General features: G+C 36.7%; 1 protein-coding gene across 6 annotated transcripts in view; it reads left to right on the forward strand.

Moving 5' to 3' along the window:
• RAPGEF6 (Rap guanine nucleotide exchange factor 6) overlaps positions 1-27,607 on the forward strand; it is a 190,205-nt gene that overhangs the window by 31,007 nt on the left and 131,591 nt on the right. For 5 of the 6 annotated variants that reach the window (XM_046000273.1, XM_046000274.1, XM_046000277.1 and 2 more), the window contains exon 5: positions 20,703-20,772. The exons of the other annotated variant lie outside the window; for it this stretch is intronic. In XM_046000273.1, the coding sequence (XP_045856229.1) occupies positions 20,703-20,772 (70 nt within the window). The remainder of the gene's footprint in view (positions 1-20,702; positions 20,773-27,607) is intronic. 6 annotated transcript variants of the gene reach the window in all.

Raw genomic sequence — 27,607 nt, forward strand, 5'->3', positions numbered from 1 at the left:
TGAGTCCTGAAACGTTCTGTGATTGACCTTGGTTAGGAAGTCTGTGCTTCTTGACTAACAGAATAACACATAGTGTCTCCTGTTTTTACAAATAAAATACATAGTACTTGGTTATTTAGCTTTTGTGCCATTGTTTGTTTCTCCCTGTGTTTCTGAAGCTTACATTAATGAATTTGTAATGAGTTTTAGCTACTGAGAGAGAATAAGCTGGAATGATAGAGTCTGTAGTTAAGTTTTAGAAGTTAGTATTCTTTTAAATATTTCCTCACTCTTGCCTGCTCTAATGGTCAGGAATTTGTTGTTAAGACTTTTCTGCAGCCATTAATCAACCATAATAATTCATTATTCAGTGATCAAGACAATGAAGTTTAATATTTTAATAATTCACAGACATGTATGAGATTTTAAACAACAAAGTGATGGTACACGTTAACGCAGCCATCATGAACTTCACAGTGAACATGATTATAGAAGTTTAATCATTATTTGAAGAACAGTTTTGGGGATGTCTGGCTGATCAGTCAGTGGAGCATGCAACTCTTGATCTTGGAGTCTTCAATTAGAGCTCCCTGTTGGGTGTAGAGATTACTTAAAGTAAAAATATAAAAATTAAAAAAAAAAAAAACAGTTCTGGGTAGGGAATTTGCATTTTTTGTTTTGGCACACATTTGTACTAGGCCATAGGCTGATTGTTAGAATTAAATTATCTGTAAATAAACTTAAAATAATGCTTAGCATATACTAAGCATTAAATAACTTTTGTCTTCTGTTAAAATTAATTATTAGAGCATAATGGCATTGGGATATGATCATTATAATACACAGAAAACGAACACTACTTATTACAGGAGAAGGAGTGAAAGTAGTATTCTAGTTCATTAAAATATAGCCTATTTCTCTAGATGTAAAAATATTTATTCCCCTTATTGGGGTGCCTGGGTGGCTCAGTTGGTTAAACATTTGCCTTCAGCTCAGGTCATGATCTCAGGATCCTGGGATTCAGTTCCCCTGGGGCTCCCTGCCCATCCGGGAGTCTGCCTCTCCCTTTACCCCTCCCCGCTCTTGTGCTTGCTTGCTCTTTCTCTTCCCCAAATAAATTTAAAAAAAATTCTATAAAAAAAATTTATTCCTCTTATCAGTCAAGAGACAGAAACCGCACAATAATTTGAACAAGGACAGTTTAAAGAATTATTATTTCAAGAAATTAGGCATTGAGAAGGATAAAGGAGCCAAGGGAGAATACCCATGGAAAGAACAGACCTGAAGGGGGGGACTCTTTCCCCACAACTGGATTTTAGGTCTTGTTGGAAATGTGTTACCTGTTGCCCAGTAGATAGTGGAGAAATTCACTGGGTTTTCTTGCACCAGAGCTGGTACACAGTCACAGGGTCAAGGCTGACAGGAAGAGAACTGCTGACCAGGACTGGCAAGAGAACCTCTCCTCCCCCTTTTCAGGTATGGTTAGGCCCTGAGGCTGGGGATAGGACCTCCCTCTGACACAAGACACAAGACACAAGAGAGAGAGACACACAACACACACACACATTCTTGCTCACTCCCTCGCTCTCGCTCTCCTAAAGACAATTTTTCTATTGCACGCTTCTTCTTTTTTTTTTTTTTTTAGATTTTATTTATTTATTTGACAGAGAGAGATCACAAGTAGGCAGAGAGAGAGAGAGGAGGAAGCAGGCTCCCTGCTGAGCAGAGAGCCCGATGCGGGGATCGATCCCAGGACCCTGAGATCATGACCTGAGCCGAAGGCAGCGGCTTAACCCACTGAGCCACCCAGGTGCCCCTGCACCCTTCTTCTATTAGCACCCTCTACTGGCAGAACTTTAACATTTTCAGCAGGCAGAAGGAGAACATTGACTTGAGTCTAGACCCTTTATTACAAAGTAGATTTGAAAAGGAGAGTGAGTAAGGGTACCTGGGTGGCTCACTTGTTCTAGAGTGTCTGACACTTGATTTCAGCTCAGGTAATGATCTCAGGATCTGTGAGATGGAGCCTGGAATAGGGCTCTGAGCTCAGAGGGGAGTCTGCTTGGGACCCACTCTGTCTCTCCCCTTCCCTCACTCTGTCCTTCCTCCCACTTGAATGTGCCTAGTTGCACACTGTCTAAAACAAATAAATCTTAAAAAAAAAAAAGACAAAGAATCTGTTTGCAACTGAAAGGCAGTAATTGACACAGTCTAGTACCCTGGCTACTTAGCTTCCGTATTAGTGCTTCTAAACACTTGAGCTTCCATACAACAAGAGAATTCTGTTTACACCTTACAAGACAAAGCTGTCCTTCATACAAGTGAAGAATTTCTTACCCTCTTCAAAGTACTGAGATGTACAATCCTAACAGGCATTGCTGGCTATATGAATTATATACTTTATCACAGTGCTTCTGAATATTCTGCTAACTGAAGAGTACCTTGTAAGTTCACTTCCAACAAATTATATATACAGTATATATGGGGAAAAGAGGAAAGAAAAAAAACAGTTAACACTTAACACAAATATAGACATAATATATAGAATAAACAAAGGGAAAATATGAAAAGCTCCTGTATCCCTTGTTGCTGTGATTGGTCACAAGGCTGTAGATGGTACCTCTGGCTTACATCTTTCACTACCCATTCAAGTACTTTTGCCCTAAGCTAGCCTTTCATTTGTCCCGAGTTCTCTACCTGTTGATGTGAACAAAACTTCAGTTTCCGAAGGGTCCTTAAATGTCCTGCCTTGTGGTGATGATGGTGGCAGTTTTTTGTTTTTTAAAATATTTTATTTATTTATTTGATGGAGATCACAAGTAGGCAGAGAGGCAGGCAGAGAAAGAGGAGGAGAAACAGGCTCCCTGCTGAGCAGAGAGCCCAATGAGGGGCTCCATCCCAGGACTCTGAGATCATGACCTGAGCAGGGGGCAGAGGATTTAATCCACTGAGCCACCCAGGTGTCCGATGGTGGCAGTTTTCCATTAACTTTGAATAGTAGACATGGAAGTACAGTGAGGAGCCTAAGTGAATCACCTGGGCTTCAGATGTAATCTTGGTGGCCCCTATTTTGTGCAGCAACTCAATTTCCCCTTGTGATTGGGATTAATCACTCTTTAGAGTAACCCCTCTCCCTCCCCGTTGGCCCCGTGGCCAGGTGGAAGTATATAATTCACTGGAACAGTTGTGTTTCCTGGTAGAAACAATCTTCCTTTGGATATTAAGTCTCAAAACCAGCAGAGCTCAAAGTTTTTTGGATGGCAAGCAAAAATTCTGTGAGTAATTTACTGGGTAATATCAGTGAGAAGAGCCACTCTTACTTCCATGCCTTGAATATCAGGCCTACGTATTCTGGTTGTTGGGGAAGACAGAAACCATTGTTGTACTTAGGCTGCTGTGAAATGAGTGTCTTGATAAAAGACAATGCTGTCTAGAATGCCAGGATGGTAGATCAGGCATATAGTGAGCCTGTGGATAGTGGTGCTGGTAGAAGCATGGACATGGAAGGCAAATGATTTCCAGAATCCATTGTAAATAATCATCAATCTGCTTCCAGGAGATTGGTCACGCGGAGCAGTGGTGTCATATCAGAGTCCTAGTTTTGATCTCTGACGTTTGAAGATTAGGTTCCCAGCAATAGCATTAGCAGCTGAGTCACTGAGAGACATATTCTCTGTCTCTGACACCATGGTTGCTTCATTCATGGACCCATTGAACAAGCACTGGTGTCCCTGGAGGAAGTTTGACTTCCATAGGGCATGTCAGTTTGTTCACCTGATGATGAAAAGCCTGCTTCACAGAGCATGCCATTGAGACATTCATATGAGACAGAGTTATCTTCAAAATCTGTGCCCATTCTGAAAGAAGTGCTTCCACATACCTCTTCCTAGACTTCTCATTAGCAGTCTTCCAATCCTGTTCCTTCCAGATCCCCGAGCATTCAACCATGCCATTCGGAACTGCCCATAAATCTGTTTCAGTCAATAATTCTGGCCATCTCTCAATCCAGACAAAATGGACATCTAAATGTATTGTTAGAATTTGTATTCTCTGGGAGGATTTTCCTTTACTGCCGTCTTTCATGGTCATCCTTGAGTGACCTGTGGGCCGTCCACTTTTGGGTGGTACCAACATGCTGTGCAGACTCACTGATGAAACAGGCTGAAGGTTTTTCTTTCTGAGTCAGCTGGTCATAAGGAACTGCCCAGGTGGACGTAGGCATGGATTGAGGTAGAGGAAGCACAGCAGTAGGAGTTGATTTTGGAGTCTGATCTACCTGTCTGCTCCTCGGTAAACTCAGCCTTTTACACAGATTGCTACTGCCCCTGCCCATCAGGCATGGCCAACTGTGCAGTTCATAATCGGAAGTTCAGGCGGCATTGTCACCTGATGTCCTGTAGTTAGGCAGAGTCTCCGAAGGCCCAGTAACAAGACAGACACTATACTCAAAAGTATAGTAGATATTTTCAGAAGATGTTATGTTTGAGAAATTGTAAACATCTACACTGTCGTTCTCAAATTAGTGTTTGGGAGAGGCTCTAGAGAGCATCCATATTTGCCATGGACACTAAAGGTACCATTGGATATGCTGGTTCATAAGGCCTAGATGGTACAGTGGCTTATGCTCCATCTTGAATTTGCTGATAGCCTTGAGGGCAATTCTGAAGATGGTTCAAAGTAGCTCACGTAGGGTATGTTACCTCAAGAATACAAAATAAACTAACCAGGCATTGTTCTTCTCTTTTTTGTGGTAGATGACATGAGGTACAGTAATTTATATTTCAACTTAGAGGGGATATATTGTCATGTCCTAAGTTATGGAACTCCCAGAAACTTCACGGAGGGCAGGCCGTTTGTATTTTTATATGTAATTTAAAGCAGTAAAATAAATTTTTAAATTTACTAAAAACTAAGTAGATACATAATAAATCAAATCTGAAATTTAAATGTCTTCTGAAATGAATTTAGTTTTTTTCTGGAATTGAATTCACTTTTTAATTGCCACAGTAAAATCAAATTGTAGCTCAAGAAAGCAAGGACTTTATTGAGTAGTGGTTTTCAAATAAAATGTAATGCATGTATTCATTTATTCATTCAAACAATTTATGGAGCAAGTAAGTATTATCATCTTTTTATAAGACAGTAGCATTGAGACAAAAAAGACTGATTTACTTTGGATAGGGATGACTGCTTTGTTTGAAACGGGCCACACTGTTGTTTCACATGGAAAAAAAAAAATTAGGCAGTTGTGGAAATGGATTCTACAGATAAGCAGTATTAGCTTGGCAAAGAAGAAGGTAACAGAATTTGCAATCAGAGAATATCTCCAGTACTGGGGCATTAATTGATTTAGTAAACATGGAGTGCCTGCATGTGTCATGCACTCTGCTAGTCTTGGGGTTGTTAAGGTTTTCTTTAAATAACACTGTAAGTAGCTTTGTTCTTTTTCTAAGGACGAACTTTTTTTTTTTTTTCCAAGAATCTAATTTTTTTTTTTAAAGATTTTATTTATTCATTTGACAGAGATCACAAGTAGGCGGAGAGGCAGGCAGAGAGAGCGAGAGGGAAGCAGGCTCCCTGCCGAGCAGAGAGCCCGATGCAGAACTCGATCCCAGGATCCTGAGATCATGACCTGAGCCCAAGGCAGCGGCATAAACCACTGAGCCACCCAGGCACCCCTAATTATTATTTTTTAATGATTTTATTTATTTGACAGAGATCACAAGGAGGCAGGGAGGCAGGCAGAGGGTGGCGGGCAGGAGGGAAGGCTCCCTGCTGAGCAGAGAGCAGGATGCGGGGCTCCATCCCAGTACCCTAAGATCATGACCTGAGCTTAGGGCAGAGGCTTAACCCACTGATCATCCAGGTGTTCAGGATGTACTTTTTAAATTTGTACCATTCAGAAATACTGTCATCCATACCATTTAACCCATCTTACATAGATGACTAACCACTTTTATTAATGTCTTCTTCAGATTTTTTAAATACATATGTGACAAAGAAATTCTTTTTTTCCCCCACATTTCTGACCCAAAAAGGAACACTGTTCCTTGGTTTTAACTCTTTTATTCTGCAACATATGGGTAAAGTGCAGATAACCCAAATGTGTATATCAGTGAGTTACTATAGATTTAACATTTGCCTACTTATTCCCCAGATCAAAAAATTGAACATTATCAACACCCTGGAGGCAGCCTGCAGTCTTCTCAAATCAGCTTTCCTGCTTCTCCCTTTCCCACCAAAGATAACATTTTTAAAAAATTTAGTCTTTAATATCTGTAGAGTTTTAGCCTGACAGTATGCACACCTAAACACTGTAGTTTTGTTCACTTTTCAATTTGATATGAGTGTAGTCATACAATATTCTTTTGTGTGTAACTTCTTTGGCCCTCAGTTAATGCGATTCATCCATGTAATTACAGTTACTTTATTAGTATTACATTGTTTGTATAGTTGAGGGCTATAGAAGTTGAGGGCTTCTACTTTATAGAAGTAAAACAGCTGTGAACCTTTTTGTACATCAGATGCCCATTGGCATGCATTTATGTAGCAGAGAATTGTTGACTCACAGGATGTCTGTATTCATATGAACAGTATTCATATATTTTTGATTGCCAGTTATACTCAAAAGTGGATGTACTATTTTACACACTCACCAGCATTGCATGAGAATTTCTGTAGTTCCATATCCTCACCAACATTCAGTATTGTTGTGGTTTTTACTTACTTTGACTGCTGAATTTAAGTTACTGTTGAGTGTCTATACCTCATATAATTTTAATTTGTATATTACAGATTGCTGATGAGTGAGTGCATTTTTATTTGAATAACTTTTTTTTCAAGTTCATCTTTAGATCTGTTGCCCATTTTTCTAATGCATTGTCCTTTTGTTAATGAGATAGAAATTCTCTATAAATTCTGAATAATAATCTTTGGTTATTTTTGTTGTAAATACCTTTTCCCTGTGTCTTGTGTTGTTCATTCTCTTAGTAATGCCTTTGGATTAATGAAAGTTGTTAATTCTAATGGGGATCGGTCTTTTTCTTTTTGTCTTGTTTGCTTAAGAAAAATTTTCTGTACCTGTAGTTAACGATGATATTTTCCTTTGTTACTTTCTAGAACTTTCCTTGTTTTCTTTTCACATTTAGGTCTATATTCTACTTAGATTGGATTTTTGAGTATGATAATCTTGTGCAGTTTGCCATATGGATTTCTGTATATCTTTTATCCATTCTTGTTCAGTGCCATATCTTTTTTTATAAACAAATATCCACATATGTGGATATCCTGTTTCTGGGCTCCTGATTGTTACAGTAGATTTTGTTTGTCACTGCTTGAATATCACACTGTTGTAATTACAGTAGCTTTATAATGTGTCTTGAAGTTTAATAGAGAAACTGTTAATGAGAAACTGCCAGACTGCTTTCTACAGCATTGTACTATTTTAAACTCCCACCAGCAGTGTCTTAAGAGTTGTTTTTCTTCCTACGCAGTAACCAATTCATGATTGTCAGTATTTTAGTTTAGCTGTTCTAGTCACTGTGAAGTAGTTTGCATTTTAATTTTCCTGCTTAATGATATTTAGCAGTTTTTCTTATGTTTATTGGTTGCTGCTTCCTCTATATTCTTTTGTGAAGTGACTGTATAAAGTTTTTTTTTAGAGCTTTTAAGTGGAGTTGTTTTGTCTTAAAATTTTTTAAGTAGGAATCCTTAATACATTCATGATACAAGGAGATAGGTTTTGCATACATTTTCTGTCATTTTTGGCTTGCATTTTCATTTTCTTAGTTGTTTCTTATTAACACCATGCTCTAACCAACTGGGTGAACCAGCCACCCTAATTGTCTTTTAAACAACTTTTTAAAGATGTAATTGATGTAGACTAGATTGCACTTATTTATTTATTTAAAAGATTTTATTTATTTATTTGACAGACAGAGATCATAAGTAGACAGAGAGAGAGAGAGGGTTAAGCAGGCTCCCCGTTAAGCAGAGAGCCCGATGTGGGGCTCCATCCCAGTACCCTGAGATCATGACCTGAACCGAAGGCAGAGGCTTAACCCACTGAGCCACCCAGGTGCCCCTGCGTTTATTTAAAATATACAGTTTGATAAATTTTGGTGTATGTATACACATGTAAAACTACCACTCTAGTAAAGATAATGAACATATCCATCACCCCCCAAAATTACTTGTGCCCCATTGTAAACTTAGTATTTCCACCTTCCTATTCCCTCTCATTGTCCGCAGGGATTTGATGTGTGTGTGTGTGTGTGTGTGTGTGTGTGTGTGTGTCACTGTAGATAACATTTTCTAGAATTTTATATAAGGTGAAACATAAAATACATATTTTTTTCTTGGCTGGCTTCTCACATTAAAATTACTTTGGGGTTTATCCGTGTTTTAATATGTATCAATATTTCATTCCTTTTTTTCTTTTTTAAGTCACCATGCAGTACGTTAGATCACCAGAGCTTATTCTTGTGCTTCTGAAAATTGTTTTCCTTCCACCTTCATCACTGTAACTCCCTCTCCCTTGAGTACCTGGCAACCCCCATTTTAGTCTGTTTCTATGAAATCAGATTTAAAATAAAAAATTGTCTCTACATGTGGTACTGAATCGTTTTTGTCTTTCTGTTTATGGTGTACTTCATTCAACATAATGACCTCAGGGGCGCCTGGGTGGCTCAGTGGGATAAAGCCTTTGCCTTGGGCTCAGGTCGTGATCCCAGGGTCCTGGGATCGAGCCCCACATCAGGCTCTCTGCTCAGCGGGGAGCTTGCTTCCTCCCCTCTCGCTGCCTGCCTCTCTGCCTACTTGTGATCTCTGTCTGTTAAATAAATAAATAAAATCTTAAAAAACAAAAACCAAAAAACCCATAATGACCTCAGAGTTCATCCATGAAATGACAGGATTTCCTTCTGTACCACATTATCTTGATCCATTCATCTTTTATATATTTCATTGCTTTTTATTGCAATATTCTTTTGTATGGATATACCACTCTTGGCAGTTCAACTATTCATGGACATTTGGGTAATTTCCTGTTTTTGATTATTTTGACTTGTGATGCTATCAGCATTTGTGTGCAAGTCTTTATATGGGCATATGGTTAATCTTTTTAGTAAATACATGGGAAGAGAATGGATTATAAGTCTTCATGTAGACACATACTTCATTTATTTTGGGTATATAAGTATGTATGTATATTTTGGAAGAGCTAGGTTGTGTGATAGAGGGATATTTAACCTTTTAAGAAAGTGTTACGCTCTTGGGGCGCCTGGGTGGCTCAGTGGGTTAAAGCTTCTGCCTTCGGCTCAGGTCATGATCCCAGGGTCCTGGGATCGAGCCCCACATCGGGCTCTTTGCTCTGCAGGGAGCCTGCTTCCTCCTCTCTCTCTGCCTGCCTCTCTGCCTAGTTGTGATTTCTCTCTGTCAAATAAATAAAACTTTTTTTTAAAAAAAGTGTTACACTCTTTTCCACATTTGTCATTTTACATTCCCACCAACAGTATAAGAGAATACTAGTTGTTCCACAATACCTCCTCACAAACACTTGGTAAGGTCAATCTTATTTTTTAAAGAGAGAGAGCGCTCAAGGATGAGATGAGGGTGGAGAGGAGCTGAGGCACACAGAGAGAGAGAATCTCAGGCAGACACCCTGCTGAATGAGGAGCGGGCTTCAGGGGTCCATCCTCTTGACTGTGGGATCATGACCTAAGCCGAAATCAAGAGGCTGATGCTTAACCAAACTGACCCAGCCACCCAGGAGCCCCAAAGTCAATCTTTTTAATTTACATATCCTCATGGGTATGTGATCATAGCTGATAGTAGTTTAAATTTCATTTCCCAAAAATGAAACAAGATGGGATCGGGAGGGAGACAAACCATGAGAGACTCTTAATCTCACAAAACAAACTGAGGGTCTCGGGGGATGGTGGAAGGGGGAATGGAGAGGGTGGTTGGGTTATGGACATTGGGGAGGGTATGTGCTATGGTGAGTACTGTGAAGTATGTACGCCTAACAATTCACAGACCTGTACCTCTGGGGCAAATAATACATTATATGTTAACAAAAAAAGTAAAAAAAAAAAATTGCATTTCCCTAAAGACTAGTGATGGTGAGCATCTTTTTGTGTAGTTATTTGTCAATTACATATCTTCTACAAAGGGTCTCTCTGAATCATTTGCCCATTTGGGCGGGGTAGATAGAGTTGTATGATTTATAGTTTCAGATGCTTTATGCTTTACATAGTTCCTTCAAAAGATGGGTGCCTGACAAATATTTTCTTCTGGTCTGTGGATTGTTTTCCATCTATTAATTGCTTTTCAGAGAGCAAAAGAACTTAATGAAGTCCAGTTTATCAAGTTTTTCTTTAATGGACTGTGCTTTTGTTGTATGTAGGAAATCTTTGATTAAACCATTGTCACAATTAGTTTTCTGTAATTTCTTCTGGAACCTGTATAGTTGCAGATTTTATTATGATATATTTAAGTTTGTGACCTATTGTAGTTACTTTTTTTTTTCGTAGCGTGGTATGTGGATCTGATTTCATCATTTTTACCTGTACATAGTCAGTTGTTCTAACACCATTTGTTGACAAAACTATCCTTTCTCTGAATTACCTTTGTATCATTGTTGAAATTTTATTGACTATGTGGTCTATTTTCCAACTGTTTAATTTGTTTCATTGATTTATTTTTTTCATTCATTTTTTCTGTGTTGTTCCATTGCTACATTATCCTGATGACTCTAGCTTTATAATATATTACAAAATGTCTGAGTCCTCAGAGCTTTGTCAAATTGTTTGAATTATTATAGGTTCTTTACAGTTTCAGGTGAATTTTAAAATCAATTTATTAATAAAAAAAAACAAAGCCTGGGATTTTGATTGGAAATGAATCTGTAGGACCATTTTCGGTGGTATTGACATCTTAACAGTTGTCTCTTTTAGACCATGAACAAGGTGCTTCAGTCTATTTGTTTAGGTCAGCGATGTTGTGTAGTTTTCTCTCAGTGCTCTTCTGCAGTTTTCAGTGTTGATGTGTTTGTTGCATGTGTTGATTTTATATCTTGGCACCTTACTAAATTCACTTGTTTGTTCTAATAGCCATCTTAGAGAATCTGTAGGATTTTCTGTCTCTTGTCTACTGATTTGTGAACTGACTGTTGGGTTTTGTTTTGTTTTTTCCTAATTTAAATGCCCCCCACCCCCACCCTGTCTTTCCTGCCTTACTGCCCTGGGAAGAAACCACAGTACGATATCGAAGAGATTTACAGAGAGCAGACAGGCTTTATTGTTCTGTCTAGAAGGGGAATTGGGGATGAGAAGGTAGAACATTCACTTTTTCACCAAACATACTCATAGGTGTAAATCTTTTGCAGATGCTATTTATCTAGTTGTCAGTTTGTAATCTGTACTTTGTTGCACCTTCATCATCAGGCAACCACTGTTCTGCTGTTTGGTATATAGATAACATTTACCACTCTTTTATATAAATGGAACATTTATATAAATAAATGTACAGTTCCTTGTATTTAAAATATTTCACTTAACATTGTGGAGTTACCTTCATGTTGCCATGTATATAATAATTTATTTTGTGGGCGCCTGGGTGGCTCAGTGGGTTAAGCCGCTGCCTTCGGCTCAGGTCATGATCTCAGGGTCCTGGGATCGAGTCCCACATCGGGCTCTCTGCTCAGCAGGGAGCCTGCTTCCCTCTCTCTCTCTCTGCCTGCCTCTCTATCTACTTGTGATCTCTCTCTGTCAAATAAATAAATAAATAAAATCTTTAAAAAAAAATAATTTATTTTGTAAAATTGGTCATTAGTATCCCATTGTATGCATGTATCACAGTCTGTTTATACAATTTACTATTGAAAGAAATTAAGGTTGTTTCCAATTTTTTATGATAACAAATAAAGACCCAATGATTTTTTTTTTTAAGATTTTATATATTTATTTGGCAGAGACACAGTGAGAGAGGGAACACAAGCAGGATGAGTGGGAGAAGGAGATGCAGGCTTTCTGCTGAGTAGGGAGCCCAGTGCAGGATTCAATCTCAGGACCCTGGGATCATGACCTGAGCTGAAGGCAGATGCTTAACGACTGAGCCACTCAGGCTCCTGATCATTTCTGTACAAGTCTCTGTATAGACCGGTGTTTTTCTTCAGTGAAGAGCTTCAGTTCAGTGACTGAACTCTGTGGTAGTCATATTTAACTTCTAAAAAGAACTGCCAGATGTTATGTTGAGTTTTGTACCATTTATATTACCACCACCAGTTTATAGAATTCACGTTGCTCTGTATCCTCCATAGTGCTTGAGATGGTTAGTCTTTAATTTTAGCTATTCTGGTGTGTATGAAATGGATCTCATTGTGGTGTTAATTTGCATTTCTGTGATAACTAATGCTATCAGCTCTTTTGCCTGTAGTTATTAACCATTCACAAATTTATAGGAATTATTTGTATATCATGCATAAAAATTCATTACAAGACAAATCTGTTGCAAATACTTTTCCTGGACTGATTCTTGTCTTTTCATTTTTCACTGGTGACTTCTTTAATTGTTACAAAGTCCCAAGGATGATTTTTTTTCCTTTTATTTGTAGTACTTATGTAGTACTTATTTTATTTCCTTTTATTTGTAGTACTTATGTGTGCCAGTGAACCTTCCTCTATTCCATTTCTCTGGAATCTTCTTAAAATAGATTTATTGAAGTGTAATTTGCATACCATAAAATTCATCCAAAGTTCACAGTTGAATAATTTATAGTAAATGTATACATTGGTGCATCACAGTTACAGATGAATTCCATTGCCTGAAAAAGTTGCCTCATGCTCTTTTGCAGTTAACGTGGTTTGCTTTCTGTCATATCTTCTTCTTGCCGTTATTTAAAAGTAGTCATTGGTTTTTGGCTTCAGTCAGTTAGAATAATATTTTTGAGATTCATCCCTGTCTGAGCATAACAGTTGTAGCACACTCATTGTAAAAAAAAATTATTAAATTGTACTTCATTCTAGAAATTATTAAATTGTACTTCATTCCACATTTTGTCCAGCCATTTAACAGAAGTTGAAAATTTTGAGAAATAAGAAATTTTTTATTCTAGCTTGGGAGTTTTTACACATAATCGTTTTACTTGCAAGTCTTTATATGGGCTGTGTGTTTACATTTGTTTTGTATGTATCCAAAAATAGTGGAATTGTTCTGTTGTATGAGAAGCATATATTTAACTTTTGAGAAGGACAAAATTGTTTAAAAGGTGACTGTAGTGTTCTACATTGTGGCCAGCACCATTTAATGAATCAAGTTTCTCTCTATCTTCTCCATCACTTGCTGTTGACAGTCTTCGATTACTACTCTTTCAGTGTGTACTTAACAGCCTTTCAGTGCTATTTTATTTTGCATTTCATTAGTGAGTGGTGCCTTTGCAGATCCTTCCATGTGCTTATTAGGCATTGCTATACTTTCTCTGTTAAATTGTTTGTTAGAGCTTTTCTTTTTTCATTTGTGTTGTTTGTCATATTCTCAAATTATAAGAATTTACAGTTGACTCTTGAACAGCTGATTGAGACATCCATGTGCATGTTTTAGTGTGTACATAAGTTTTCAACTCCTTTGGGAGGAAGAATATGATTACTAGGTTGTATGGTAAGAGTATTTCTATTTTGTAAGAAATTGCCAAACTCTACAAAAGTGTTTGTGCCATTTTATGTTCCTAGACCAATGAATGAGGGTTCCTGTTGCTCCATGACCATACCAAATATTCGGTGTTGTCTGTGTACTAGAAGTTAGCCATTCCTACAGGGTGTAATGTATCTCATTGTTATTTTAATTTGCATTTCCTTGATGATGTCTGATGTGGAGCTTTTCATGTGGTTGTTTGCCATCTGTATATCGTCTTTGGTGGGCTGTCTGTTATGGTCTTTGGCCCCCACCCTTTTTTTTAAGATTTTATTTATTGATTTGACAGACAGAGATCACAAGTAGGCAGAGAGGCGGGCAGAGACAGAGGGGGAAGCAGGCTCCCTGCTGAGCAGAGAGCCAGATGTGGGGCTCGATCCCAGGACCCTGAGATCATGACCTGAGCCGAAGGTAGAGGCCTAACCCACTGAGCCACCCAGGCACCCCTAGAATTGGTTTTTCAATATCTGCGTATAACTTGGGGTGCCTGGGTGGCTCAGTCAGTTAAGTGTCTGCCTTTGGCTCAGGTCATGATCCCAGCGTCCTGGGATTAAGGCCTGCATCAGGCATCCAGCTTGGTGAGCAGCCTGCTATGCTGTCTCCCTCTGCCTTCCACTCTGCCTACTTGTATTCTCTCTCAATCTCTCTGTCAAAGAAATAAATAAACTTTAAAAATTTTTAAAGAAAAAAACTTTCAGAGATTTTGAAGGGAATTGCATTGAATCTGTAATTCAGTTTGGGGAGAAATGACATCTTAGCAACAATGAGTCTTCCTATTCATGAATATGGAATCTCTCTTCATTTGTTTAGCTCTTAAATATCTTTGATCAGAGTTTTGTAATTTTCACCACACTGATCTTGTACATTATTCTGATAGATTTTTACCATATAATTTCTGATTTATCTGGATGCCAATGGATGACATTGTTTTTTTAATTTTAAATTCTGCTTGTTCGATAGTATATAGGAAAGTAATTGACTTTTATTAAACTTGTATCCTGCAACCTTGCTATAATAGCTTATACCAGAAGTATTTTTGCCCCCCCCCCCCCCCGATTTTGTACTTAATCATTTCATCTGTGAACAGGCTAGTTTTATCTTTTCCTTACCAATCTTAGACCTTTTGTTTCCTTTTCCGACTGTATTAGTTAGGTCCTTCAGTATAATTTTGGAAAGCAGTGGTTGAGAAGGGGACATCCTTGCTTAGTTTCTCATCTTAGTAGATATTAGCTATTGGTTTTTTGTAAATAGTCATAATCAAGTTAAGGAGGTTACCCTGTACTCCTAGTATACTGAGTTTGTAATCATGAATGAGTTTTGGTTTTCGTCAAATGTATTATCTGTTTGTATGATTGTGTGATTTTTTTTTTTTAGCCTCTAATATGATGGATTACATTAATTTTTGAGTGTTGAACTCTCCTTGTATACCTGAGTTAAATCTACTTGGTCATGGTGTATAATTGTTATTATACATTCCAGCCCTATCAGAGTCTGGTTCTGATACTTGGTCTGTCTCTTCCAGCTTTGTCTTTCATCTTTTAATATGCCTTGTTATTTTTATTTGATAGCCAGATATGATGTACTGGGTAAAAGAAACTGTTGTAAGTAGTTCTTTAGTAATATTCTGGTAAAGTATGGGAGAAGGGAAAGCATTTTATAGTCCTGTGATTAGATCTTGTTTTTTTGGTGAACCATTATTACCTCTGAACTGTGAATTTTTACATGTATTCCTCTTTCTCCTCCCTTCCCCCACCCCTTAGGTGGAACAGGATTGCTAGAGTGGGTGGGACTTGGATATTTCCCTTCCTTCATATGAAAGGTTAGAGCCAACTTGAGTTGAGTATTGTCCTTTCTATAAGTCTCTTAGACTCTGATGGGCAGGCCTTGTCAAGAATAGAATGCTGTGGGATGTTTCAAAATGGTTCCTTTTCGGGGTGCCTGGGTGGCTCAGTGGGTTAAAGCCTCTGCCTTCAGCTCAGGTCATGATCTCAGGGCCCTGGGATCAAGCCCTGCATCGGGCTCTCTGCTTAGCAGGGAGCCTGCTTCCCTTCCTCTCTCTGCCTGCCTCTCTGCCTACTTGTGATCTCTGTCTGTCAAATAAATAAATAAAATCTTAAAAAAAAAAAAAAGGTTCCTTTTCTCCCTTCCCCTGCCAGAAGTACAGGGGGCTTTTTTATTCTCTGTGAGAACCTCGCGGAGATCAGTGAACAAAACTCAAGAAAGTGTGGGGACCCTTTCAGGGATTGTATCTCTTAAGTTTTTAACTCTCAGAGGTGTCCACATTGAGTTTCTAGCAATTCATCAATTACGGTTCAATTTTCCTTACCCTATCACTAGTTCCTGCAGTGATTGCTACTCAAAGTTGTGTTTTTCTCTACTTGACTGTCATTACCTTTAATTTGGGGGCAGCAGTTTGTTCCTGTTACCTTACTTCTCTTACATATCAAGAAACATTGGTGATGTATTGGTTTGCTTACTTTTTTACTTGTTACTAGGAGAGATGGCATTTTCCAAGATGCTTATATGCCAGAACAGAACCTGGAAGTCTGGAAATATTTTGAATCTGTAGATTATTTGAGGGAGACTTGAAGTCCAAACAACATAATATTATCCAGTCTATGAATATGGACTGTTTTTATATTTATTTACATCTTTCATTTCTCTTAATTCCTCATTTTCAGGTGCATGAATCCGTTTTTCTTCAACTAGTCCCAAATATTTTTCTTTTTGATCCTACTCTGGATAGCATTGCTTGCTTAATTTCATGTTTATTTTTTTCATTGTTAGTATATAGAAACTAATTGGTTTTTACATATTGATGTTATGTCCTGTGACCATGGTACACTCTTAAGTTTTCTAGGAAAGTTTATAGGTCCTTACAGTTTGCCACGTACAAGATGGGTCATCTCTGATAAAGACATTTTATTTCTTGATACCCATTCACTGTGCCTTTAATTTTTTTTCTTGTGTTATTGCACTGGCTGTAATCTCTAGTACATTGTTGGTTGGAAGTAATGACAGTGGACAGCCTTGCCTTGTATTGTTGTGTACTGTATGCATATTGTAATCCTTAGATGAACTAGTAAGAGTTTAATAGCATTTAAAGGGCATTTAAAAATCATCACAGAAATTAAAACGGTAGACTAAAACTACTCAACAGAGATAATGGCAGTAATGTAGGAGTAGAGGGACAAAAAAGATGGGGCGTTTACAAAGTAAGTAGGAAAATCAAACCATGTCAGTAATTTCATTACAATTATGGTCTAGGCACTCTAGTCAAAAGACATGTTATCAGATTCTGTGGTAATCCCAGATTGAAATATATGTTGTCTTTAGGCAGTACTTAAGGTTCAAAGCACAAATACATTTAAAGTAAAGGGATGGAAATGCATATAGTAGGCATATTGTATTCATAAGACAACTGGAGTGGTCATATCAACATCAGTCAAAATTGACTAGAGAATCCAAAATGTTACTGGAGACTAAGGGCAAATTTTCATAGTTGTAAAAGGATGAATATATTAGGAACATAAAATAGTTTTTAACTATGATAGAGCCCTAAAATACTAGAAATAAAAACTGACAATTGAAGAGATCGGTAGAAATTGAACTCTTACAGCTGGAGATTTCAAAACTATCAACTGTGGAAACCACTAGATTGAAAAATTAGTGAAGATAAATAGTTTGAGAAGTACTATTACCACTTTGATGCATTTTTTTTTCAGCCATGTAGATCATTCTCCAGGATAGAGCATACTCTAGATTATAAAATGTCTCAGTAAATTTAAGAAGGTTGAAATTACTCAGGGTTTATTCTCAGAGTCTATTGGAATTAAATTATAAATGAATTCCAGGAAGAAATGTGAGAATTTGAACAAAACATTTGTAAATGACCCATGGTCAAGGAAGAGTTGATAGCAGAAATTAGAAAATATTTTGAGGGGTGCCTGGGTGGCTCAGTGGGTTAAAGCCTCTGCCTTCGGCTCAGGTCATGATCCCAGGGTCCTGGGATCGAGCCCCACATCGAGCCGCCTCCCTCCTCTCTCTCTCTGTCTGCTTCTCTGTCTACTTGTGACCTCCGTCTGTCAAATAAATAAATAAAATCTTAAAAAAAAAATATTTTGAAATAAATGAATATATAACGCATATGGAGATTCCTCTGAAGGGGGAATTTAGAGGGAAATTTACAACTAAATTTATAGTAACTTCATGAGAAAAGAAGAGTGGTCTCAATTCAGTCATTTTAAGTTTTCATCTTAATAAGAATAGCAAAGTAAATTTGAAACAGAGATAAACTTTGAGTGGAAATCAATGAAAGAAAAACCAGAAAACAACAGAAAATAATCAGTGAGATGAAAAATTTGTTCTTTGAAAAGGTCAACAGAACTGATAAACTTTGGAATAGACTGATCATTTAAAAAAGAGAAAATACATAGTACCAAAATCAGGTATGAAAAGAAGAGATATTAATATCCTACAGAAGTTAAAAGTATTTAAAAATTTTATAAACCACTTTATACCAAAAAGGGCAAATCTTAAAAAGACATACATTACCATATAGAGACTGAAAAAGAAACTTTGAATATATTTATAAAAAAGTAAAATTAATTAATTACATTTATTTCCACAAAGAAAAGCCTAGGCCCAGATGGCTTTACTGCTAAGTATTTTCAGTTATTTAGGGAAGCATTGCTATTTATCCTGTGCAAACTCTTTTGGAAACTGGGGAAAGAGGAAGCACTTAAAACCCATTTTATGAGTCCATTATTAACCTAACACTAACACAGACAAAAACAACACAAGAAAAGCAAACTACACTTTGTTATCTTTCATGAACATACATGCAGCAGTCATTAACAAGATAACAGCAAACCAAATCCAGTTATATATTAATAAAGTATTAGAAACTAATAAGTTGGGGTTATCTTGAGAATGCAAGAAGGTTTATTAGCATTTATAAATCAACTAATACAGTATACTGTATTAGTATAATAATGTATACTATGTATAATATATATTATATATAATATATAATTAGTATAATAATAATGGACAAAAACCATATTCTTTTAGTAAAGTAAGAAAAAAATTTGAACAAATCTAAAGCCTGTTCATGATAAAGCTTTGAACCTATTAGACACAGAGAAAGCAATTTGCTAATTCTGATCTAGGGCATGTACCTAAATGGCCTAGAGAGTTCCTATTGTTTTGTAAAATAGGGTACTGTAGGTATTATCTTAATTTATTTATTTTCTCTCTTAGAAATCACAGCCCTGTCCTTGCTGTTGTCCAATGTCTTGAAACTGTGTTGTTTTATATATTTTGTCTGATTTTCTTGGTTTTTTTAGGTAGAGTAAATCTGGTCCTGTTACTCTATCTTCAGTGAAAGAAACTTCCATAAATTTGCTCCTCATTTTTTATGCATTAGATACCATTAGCATTTGGGGAAAAAAATAGTTATATTGCTTAAGAAAAAACAGAAGTGAGGGGCGCCTGGGTGGCTCAGTGGGTTAAGCCGCTGCCTTCGGCTCAGGTCATGATCTCAGAGTCCTGGGATCGAGTCCCATATCGGGAATCTCTGCTCAGCAGGGAGCCTGCTTCCCTCTCTCTCTCCCTCTGCCTACTTGTGATCTCTCTCTCGCTGTCAAATAAATAAATAAAATCTTTAAAAAAAAAAATTAAAAAAAACACAAAAAAAAGAAGTGATTTTTTTTTAATGTTTCAGAAGTAATTTATTACATTTAGACATTGAGATTTTGTTACAAGACTGACATGCTGCCTACTACACTAAGGAGGCACCTTAGGATTTTTGTTATGAACTAATATTTGTGTATAACATTATACTTTGAGAATTGACATTTTTAGAATATTGAACCTTTTCATAAAAGTATGTGATAGGTCTCTTACTTCATTCAGTCACTCTTTTCAGTCTATCTATAAAATTTTATAGTGTTTTATAAATGACCTATATTTCTTATGTTTACTTTTTGGTATTTTATGTTTTGCTTGATTAGTGGAGTTTCTTTTTAATTTGGTTAGTTTGTAGTAATATTTTAGAAATTTTAAAATTGGCCATGGTAATTAATTTTTGTAAATGTAATATTTTAGATTGCTTTTCAGTTTAAGTATGGTCTCCATATTGGGTATGTTAACATTTTGTCTCTTAAATAATTAGCAAGTATTTTATCCTATCCCCCCATCCTTTTAAAACATTCAGTTTCTCTTTTATTTTTTTATTTTATTTTATTTTTTTTAAGATTTTATTTATTATTTATTTGACAGAAATCACAAGTAGGCAGAGAGGCAGGCAGAGAGAGGAGGAAGCAGGCTCCCTGCTGAGCAGAGAGCCCGATGTGGGGCTTGATCCCAGAAAACTGGAATCATGACCTGAGCCAAAGGCAGAGGCTTTAACCCATTGAGCCACCCAGGTGCCCCTCAGTTTCTCTTTTAAATGAAAATGTTATATTTTGCTATATGAATGCTTCCTTTTTTGATTGCTGAGAAGTCTTTCTCCCATTGGAAGAATATAGAAGTATACTTTCTTTTAGAACTAACCCAGTTGTAGTTTTTTTGAAAGAGCTAGCTAGGGATTCCCCAGCAGTATTTCTGAAAAATAAATCACATGTGTATCTTAATACATTTGTTTATATATTTAAATGTGGATTTATTGTTTAAATTATTTTTGTCTTTGGTTGATCACTGCCCCCAAAATATTTTCCATAGTCATGGCTTCATTTTTTATTAGGTGTTTTTACGTTAATTCAACATACCAAATTGAAGATTTGAGACTAGGCAAATATCTTAAACTATAAAAGTTTTAGAGATGAGTCACAAAAACCTATGTTGAGATCAGTTATGTAAGGGTAAATATGAGGAAAGATTCTGGTTTGTTTTTAAGAAAATCTTGCATAAGTGATAAGATTGTAATTTCTTGGTTAATGCTTAGGGTTTTGGGGGGGTTCTTTTTAATTTTTCCTATATTGATATATTTTCTCTATATCTTTGCTAAAGAAATTGTTCTTTTGTTTTTATAGTTTTGGTAAGCAGTTTGGAGGAAAAAGAGGATGTGATTGTCTTGTATTAGAGCCTTCAGAAATGATTGTGGTAAGAACTTTAAAGAATGCTGTGAATTTTTTTGATATGCTTCAGTTTCAACTTTAAATGTAATGGGATTTTAAACACTCAAGGGGGTGCCATTACTGAGACTTTAAAAATACTGAATAATATCAGACTTATACACCTAATTTGTTGTTTCTATCTACTTAAAATTTTTTCTGATCCTTTAGACTATTTAGAAAGTGATACAATTCTGTATACCATATTCCAAATTTTGGTGATTTCTTTTACTACTTCTACCAGTAATTTTAAATAAAGGCCTTATTAGAGGAACCCTGACTTTTCAAGTATTTTTTCTTTTCCTATGCAATTTAGTTAATAATCTTTGAACATCCATATTCTGCTAAACTTGAGTGTAAGAGAGAAAGAGACATATAGTTATATCCAAGTAAGAAATGGTTTATATCTTAATATTTTTCTTTAAGAGTATAATTAAGGAATAATTCTTGTTACTGAGAAATCTAGAGAGGCGATATAACATTAGAAAACCTCAGTTTATTCTGGTTTTTTTTAGTATTTAAAAAAAACCAAGAACACAACTTTGTTTTACCTTGTTCTAAGATGACCTTACTAGAAAAATAGCTTATATTGAATGGACTTGTCGTTCTGCTAGCATCTCATGTAGATAATCATGTCATCTGATTTGATTTTAAGTTATTAAGAAATGAGATTACATTCTTAATGATGCATTTTAATGTCAGGCCTCAAAACTTCGCATCTTCACATAGTTTGTTTGCTCTTCTCCAAATTGGGTCATCTACATTATCATGCACTTCAGTGTCCTAAATTTCATATAAACAAAATAATTTTAGCTCCTACAAGGTAGAAATTGTCTTACTCACTTTGCGTCTTCCATTGTATTGCACAGTGCTGCCTGCATATGAAGTATTCAGTGAATGTTAATTAAACTGAAGTTTGTTCAAGGCATGGGCTGTGTATTATGTTTATTTTCTTTAAGTGTTGGTGTACATAGTGTATCTAAATAAGGCCTCAGAACTCTCTCTTCTAAGTAAATGTATTAACGGACATCACGAGAAAACTGCCACAGGCAGTACTAGTTTTCTCATTTATTTGTCCGTTGATGTATTTTGTATTTTTTCTGCTTTATCAGAAAAGAATAGTGCTTTTTACTACAGTGTTCTTATATACACTGGTTTTTTTTGTTGTTGTTGTTGTTTAATTTTATTGTACTAAAATACATAACAGAAAATTTACTTACTATCTTAACCATTTTTAAGTGTTCAGTGTTAAGTTATTATTTAAGTCAAAATTAATCACTCAAAAAATGCTTTATAAGTTGTAGGAGAAGATTATTCAAAATTGCTTTAAGATTTTTATTTTTGAGATTTCTGAAGGATTTTGTTGTCAAAATGTCATGTGATTTTTTTTCGCCATTATTTTTTTTTTTTTAAAGTAGGCCCCATGTCAAATGTAGGGCTTGAACTCATAACCCTGAGATCAGTGGTCACATGCTGTACCAACTGAGGCAGCCAAACACCCTGATACTATATCTTTTGACAAATAAAAATGTATTGATATTTTGTATGAGTGTAAATCTTTAGTGCCTCAGTATTTTTTAGCTGAAATTATTTAGAATTCATGAAAGAACTTAATGTCAGTGCATGAAGTTCTTTCAAGTGGTTTTACTATGTATGTATGTGTACAAATTTTAGTAACTCCACTAGTGATTGGGAATGCCTGTTATTGAGCATCTTTATGATCACTCGATACATTAGTCATCTTAATCTGACATGTTAGAAGGAAATTTCCTAGTTTTAATTTACTTGTGCATATTTTCATATGGCTTATAGGGGATTTGTTTTCCTTAATATTCATATGTCCTGCCCATTTTTCTAGTTGGATTACATATTTATTTATTTGGCAAAGATTATTATAGAGAGAGAGCACAGTATGGTAGGGGCAGATCTTGAAGGAGAGAGAGGACCCTAAGTAGACTACCTGCTGAGTGCTGAGCCCCACACAGGTCTCTATCCCAGTATCCTGGGATCATGACATGAGGTGAAATCAGTCAGACTGTCAACTGACTAAGTCACCAAGTACATGGGATTATTATTTTTTTTTCCCTTAAGAGGTTTTTGTTAATAAATGAACCCTTTTGCTTATAGGATGCCATAAATAAATCATTTTCTCACATCAGCTAAAATAAATTTTGCAATAGATTTTTTGGTTTTTATCTATAGCATTGTTGTCCTCTTAAAAAGTTCTGGTTAGTGTTTATGCTTATTATTAGAAAGACCTTCCCCATGACAATATTACTGAACTTTTAACCTGTATTGCTTTATAGAATTTTTTTTTAAAGATTTTATTTATTTATTTGACAGAGATCACAAGTAGGCAGAGAGGCAGGTAGAGAGAGAGGGGGAAGCAAGCTCCCTGCTGAGCAGAGAGCCCAAAGTGGGGCTCGATCCCAGGACCCTGAAATCATGACCTGAGCTGAAGGCAGAGGCTTAACACACTGAGGCACCCAGGTGCCCCGCTTTATAGAATTTTTTAAAAAAGATTTTGTTTGACAGAGAGATCACAGGCACACAGAGAGGCAGGCAGGGAGGGAGGCAGAGGCAGGCTCCCTGCTGAGCAGAGAATCTGATGCAGGGTTTGATCCCAGGACTCTGATATCATGACCTGAGTCGAAGGCAAAGTCTTAACACACTGAGCTGCCCTAGGTGCCCCAGCATATAGAATTATTTTAAAAATCTTAGAGAGTGCACGCAAGTAAGCACTACTGGGAGGAGGGACTAAGGGAGAGTGAGAATGTCATGCAGACTTCCTGTTGAACGTGGAGCCAGACACAGGTCTTGATCTCAGGACTCTGAGATCATTACCTAAACTGAAATCATGAATCAGACACTTAAATGACTGAGCCCCCACATACACTGCTTTATAGAATTGTTAGTTCCTTTCTTTAGCTTTTAGATCTCACTTCTCTGAGCAGCCGAAGACAGTGGTTACCACTTAACTACCTGTCTCCCAACATTTCCTCCAAAGCAGTATAGAGCTATAAGAAGAGTAAAAGAAATCTATACAGAAACCATGTTCAAGGCATAAGTTGAAGGCAGAGAAAGCCAAATTTTGAGCATAATTCTAAGTAAGGGGAGATAAGCCACTAATTCTCAGTTATTATCTCTCACATTCTGTCTTTTTCCAGTCCTCGGCAAGGCTTTGTAGTAAGCAAAAGCCAACCAAGCAGATTTGCAGAAAACATACAAGATGGAAGCTACCAAGTGTACCTAAGGTTAACTGGCACGGCCACTCTACCTTAAGTTCAAAATTGTGGGTGTGTATGTATGATAGAGCAGAGCATAACCTGTAGGGAAGTCTTTTAAAATGGAGTGATTTACAAAAGTCATCATCTAAATGTGTGTGTATCTTCAGGGTTAAGACAAAAAAGGTAAAAAGAAAAACTCCCTTTGGTATTTAAGTGTTGAAGAAGAAAAGAAGCACACTGGGAAGTTTTAGGTTCCTGCAAGACAAGGTGAACACAAAATCACCATCTTATAAGGCTCACACCTCCCTCTCTCCGCTGCCCAGCAAGACGAAAAGAAAAAGTATCCTAAAATACCTGGCCCTCAGGGTATTTGCTAATTTCCTATTAAACTAGGAATCTTGTAAAATATCCCAATACTACAAAAAGATGAAAAGGGAAGATTAATAAAAGTATATATAGTTGTTACCAAAAAAGAAGAGATTTGCTACATACCATCTGAGGAATATTGAACTCCACCCCAGGGCGGGGGGATTTTTTTCAGATGAAAACTGACCATACTTGGATACAAACACATCAATGAAGAATTTAAGGACATTTTTTGAAAATGTAAAATAAAAAATAAAAAAACCAAGAAATGAAACTGGAAGAAAAGTGGAGTAAAAAGTATAAACTTGGTAAAGAAATGGAAGGCATAGAAAAAAAATACTGATAATGTATATATAAAATGAGTAAATTACAGAATGCCCCAGGAAGAATACACTCAAATGGAAGTTTAATAAGGTGCATTGAACAAATCAAAACTACAGTGAGTTAGCATCTTACACCTTTCAAAATGGCTAAAATCAAAAGACAAGAAATAAGGGAGGGTTAATGTAAATTGATACAATTATTGTGAAGAACAGCATGGAGGTTCCTTCAAAAATTTAAAAAAAGAAATGCCATATAATCCATAACTCCATAACTGGGTATTTATCCAAAGAAAACAAAAACACTAATATGAAAAGATACATGTCCTCCTATATTTATTGCAGCACTATTTACAATAACCAAGATTAGCAGCAATCTAAGTGTTCATCGACAGACAAGTGGATAAAGAAGATATGGTATATATGCAGTGGAATATTAATCAGCCATAAAAAAGGATGAGATCTTGCCATTTGTGGTTACATGGATGCACCTTGAGGGTATTATGCTAGGGAATAAGACTGGAAAAGACAAATACCATATTGATTTCACTTGTGTGGAATCTGCAAAAAAGATTCAACAAAAAGCAGAGTCAGACCTATAAATACAGGGAACAAAGTGATGGTTACCAGTGGGGTAGGGAGTGGAGGCTGGGCAAAAATGGGTGAAGGGAAGTGGGAGATAAAGACTTCTGGTTACGGAACGAATAAATTACAGAAATGAAAGGTACGGCTTAAGGAATATAGTCAGTGATGCTGCAATAATGTATGTTAACAGATGGTAGCTGCATTTGAGCACAGCATAATATATAAACTTGTCTAATGACTATGTTGTATACCTGAAATTAATACACCTTTGTGTGTCAACTACACTTTAAAAGAATTGAAGAAAGGTAAGGAAGAAGCAAGTAAAGGAAAATGAATGAAGTAGAAAGTGTCAGAGATACTCTGTACTTGAAAGTTATTGAGAGCAGATTTTCAAGTTTCTCACCACAGAAATGAAATGGTAAATAAGTGATATAATGGAGGTGTTAGCTAAGGCAGTGGTGATTATCATTTTGTGAAATGTAAATGTATCAAACCAGCACATGGTATACCTTGAATTTACACAATCTTATAAGTGAATTATATCTCAAAGCTGTCATAAAACAAATGGCAGAGCAAATAGTGGAAATTGAAGATAGGCAATGAAAGAATAACATAAGTTTAAGAGTCTCAGGAGAGAAAAATACATGGGAAGCAATTATGTTTAAAGCAATATTTAATGAAAATTGTTTAGAAATTAAAGAAGATTCAAATTTACACCCACTTAAAGGGTATACTGGGTACTGGGGAAATGAGCTCAGAATGATCATTTCTAAGACATTTCCTAATAAAGCTATTTGATTTCAAAGATAAAAAAATCCTTAATGTCTACAGGCAAAAACAGAACATTAACTTGCAAAGGCAAACAAATTGCACTGATTCACACATTTAAAAATCCACTGGGGTGGGGGTTGCCTGGATGGCTCAGTTAAGTGGCTGATTTGTGATTTCACCTCAGGTAATAATCTGGTGGGGCTTGAGACTATGCCCCACATAGAGCTCCGTGCACCGATGGAAATCTGCTTGAGATTTTCTCCCTTTACCCCTCCCCCCACGACATGCTCTTTCTTACTCTCTTTAAAATAAGTAAATCAGGGGCACCTGAGTGGCTCAGTGGGTTAAGCCTCTGCCTTCAGCTCAGGTCATGATCCCAGGGTCCTGGGATTGAGCCCCACATCGGGCTCTCTGCTCAGTGGGGAGCCTGCTTCCTCTCTCTCTCTGCCTGTGTCTCTGCCTACTTGTGATCTCTGTCAAAAAAAAAAAAAAAAAAAGTAAATCATTCTTTTTTAAAAAGAAAATATTAAAAATCCACTAGGGCAACCAGAACAAGGCTCAAGTAGAGCAGCCTTTCAAAAAGAAAATATGAACTAAGGATTTAATGTCAGCCACATTGTCTTTATCAAGGTTATGGAGAAATGGTTTTCAGCATTAAAAAACTTAGGGAGGGGCGCCTGGGTGGCTCATTGGGTTAAGACCTCTGCCTTCCGCTCAGGTCATGATCCCAGGGTCCTGGGATTGAGCCCCACATCGGGCTCTCTGCTCAGTGGGGAGCCTGCTTCCTCTCTCTCTCTGCCTGTGTCTCTGCCTACTTGTGATCTCTGTCAAAAAAAAAAAAAAAAAAAAATCATTCTTTTTTAAAAAGAAAATATTAAAAATCCACTAGGGCAACCAGAACAAGGCTCAAGTAGAGCAGCCTTTCAAAAAGAAAATATGAACTAAGGATTTAATGTCAGCTACATTGTCTTTATCAAGGTTATGGAGAAATGGTTTTCAGCATTAAAAAACTTAGGGAGGGGCGCCTGGGTGGCTCATTGGGTTAAGACCTCTGCCTTCTGTTCAGGTCATGATCCCAGGGTCCTGGGATCAAGCCCCAAATTGGGCTCTCTGCTTGGCAGGGAGCCTGCTTCCCTTCCTCTTTCTCTCTGCCTGCCTCTCTGCCTCCTTGTGGTCTCTGTCTGTAAAATAAACAAATAAAATCTTAAAAAAACCAAAACAAACAAACAAAAAAACTTAGGGAATTATGCACCCATGAGCTGCTTTTAAGGAATCTGCCAGAGGATATTTTGTTTAACTGAGAAATAACCAGGAAAACCTCACCAAAAGGAACAATGATGAATCTTTCAACTACACAAATATGTTAATAAGACTAAAAGATAGAGGTGTGAGGGACAGACTATATTATATTTTGAGACAGAATAGCTGTAATAAAACTGAAGAAAAGGAGAAGGGAGAGCGAAATAGGAAAAATAAGCTTATTGATGGTTGTTTGTTGCATGGAGAATAGATGAGAATGTTAACAATAAAAACTCCTCAACTAGGTAATTAGAAG

The sequence above is a fragment of the Meles meles genome, chromosome 3, assembly GCF_922984935.1.
Source record: "Meles meles chromosome 3, mMelMel3.1 paternal haplotype, whole genome shotgun sequence".
Taxonomy (NCBI): Eukaryota; Metazoa; Chordata; class Mammalia; order Carnivora; family Mustelidae; genus Meles; species Meles meles.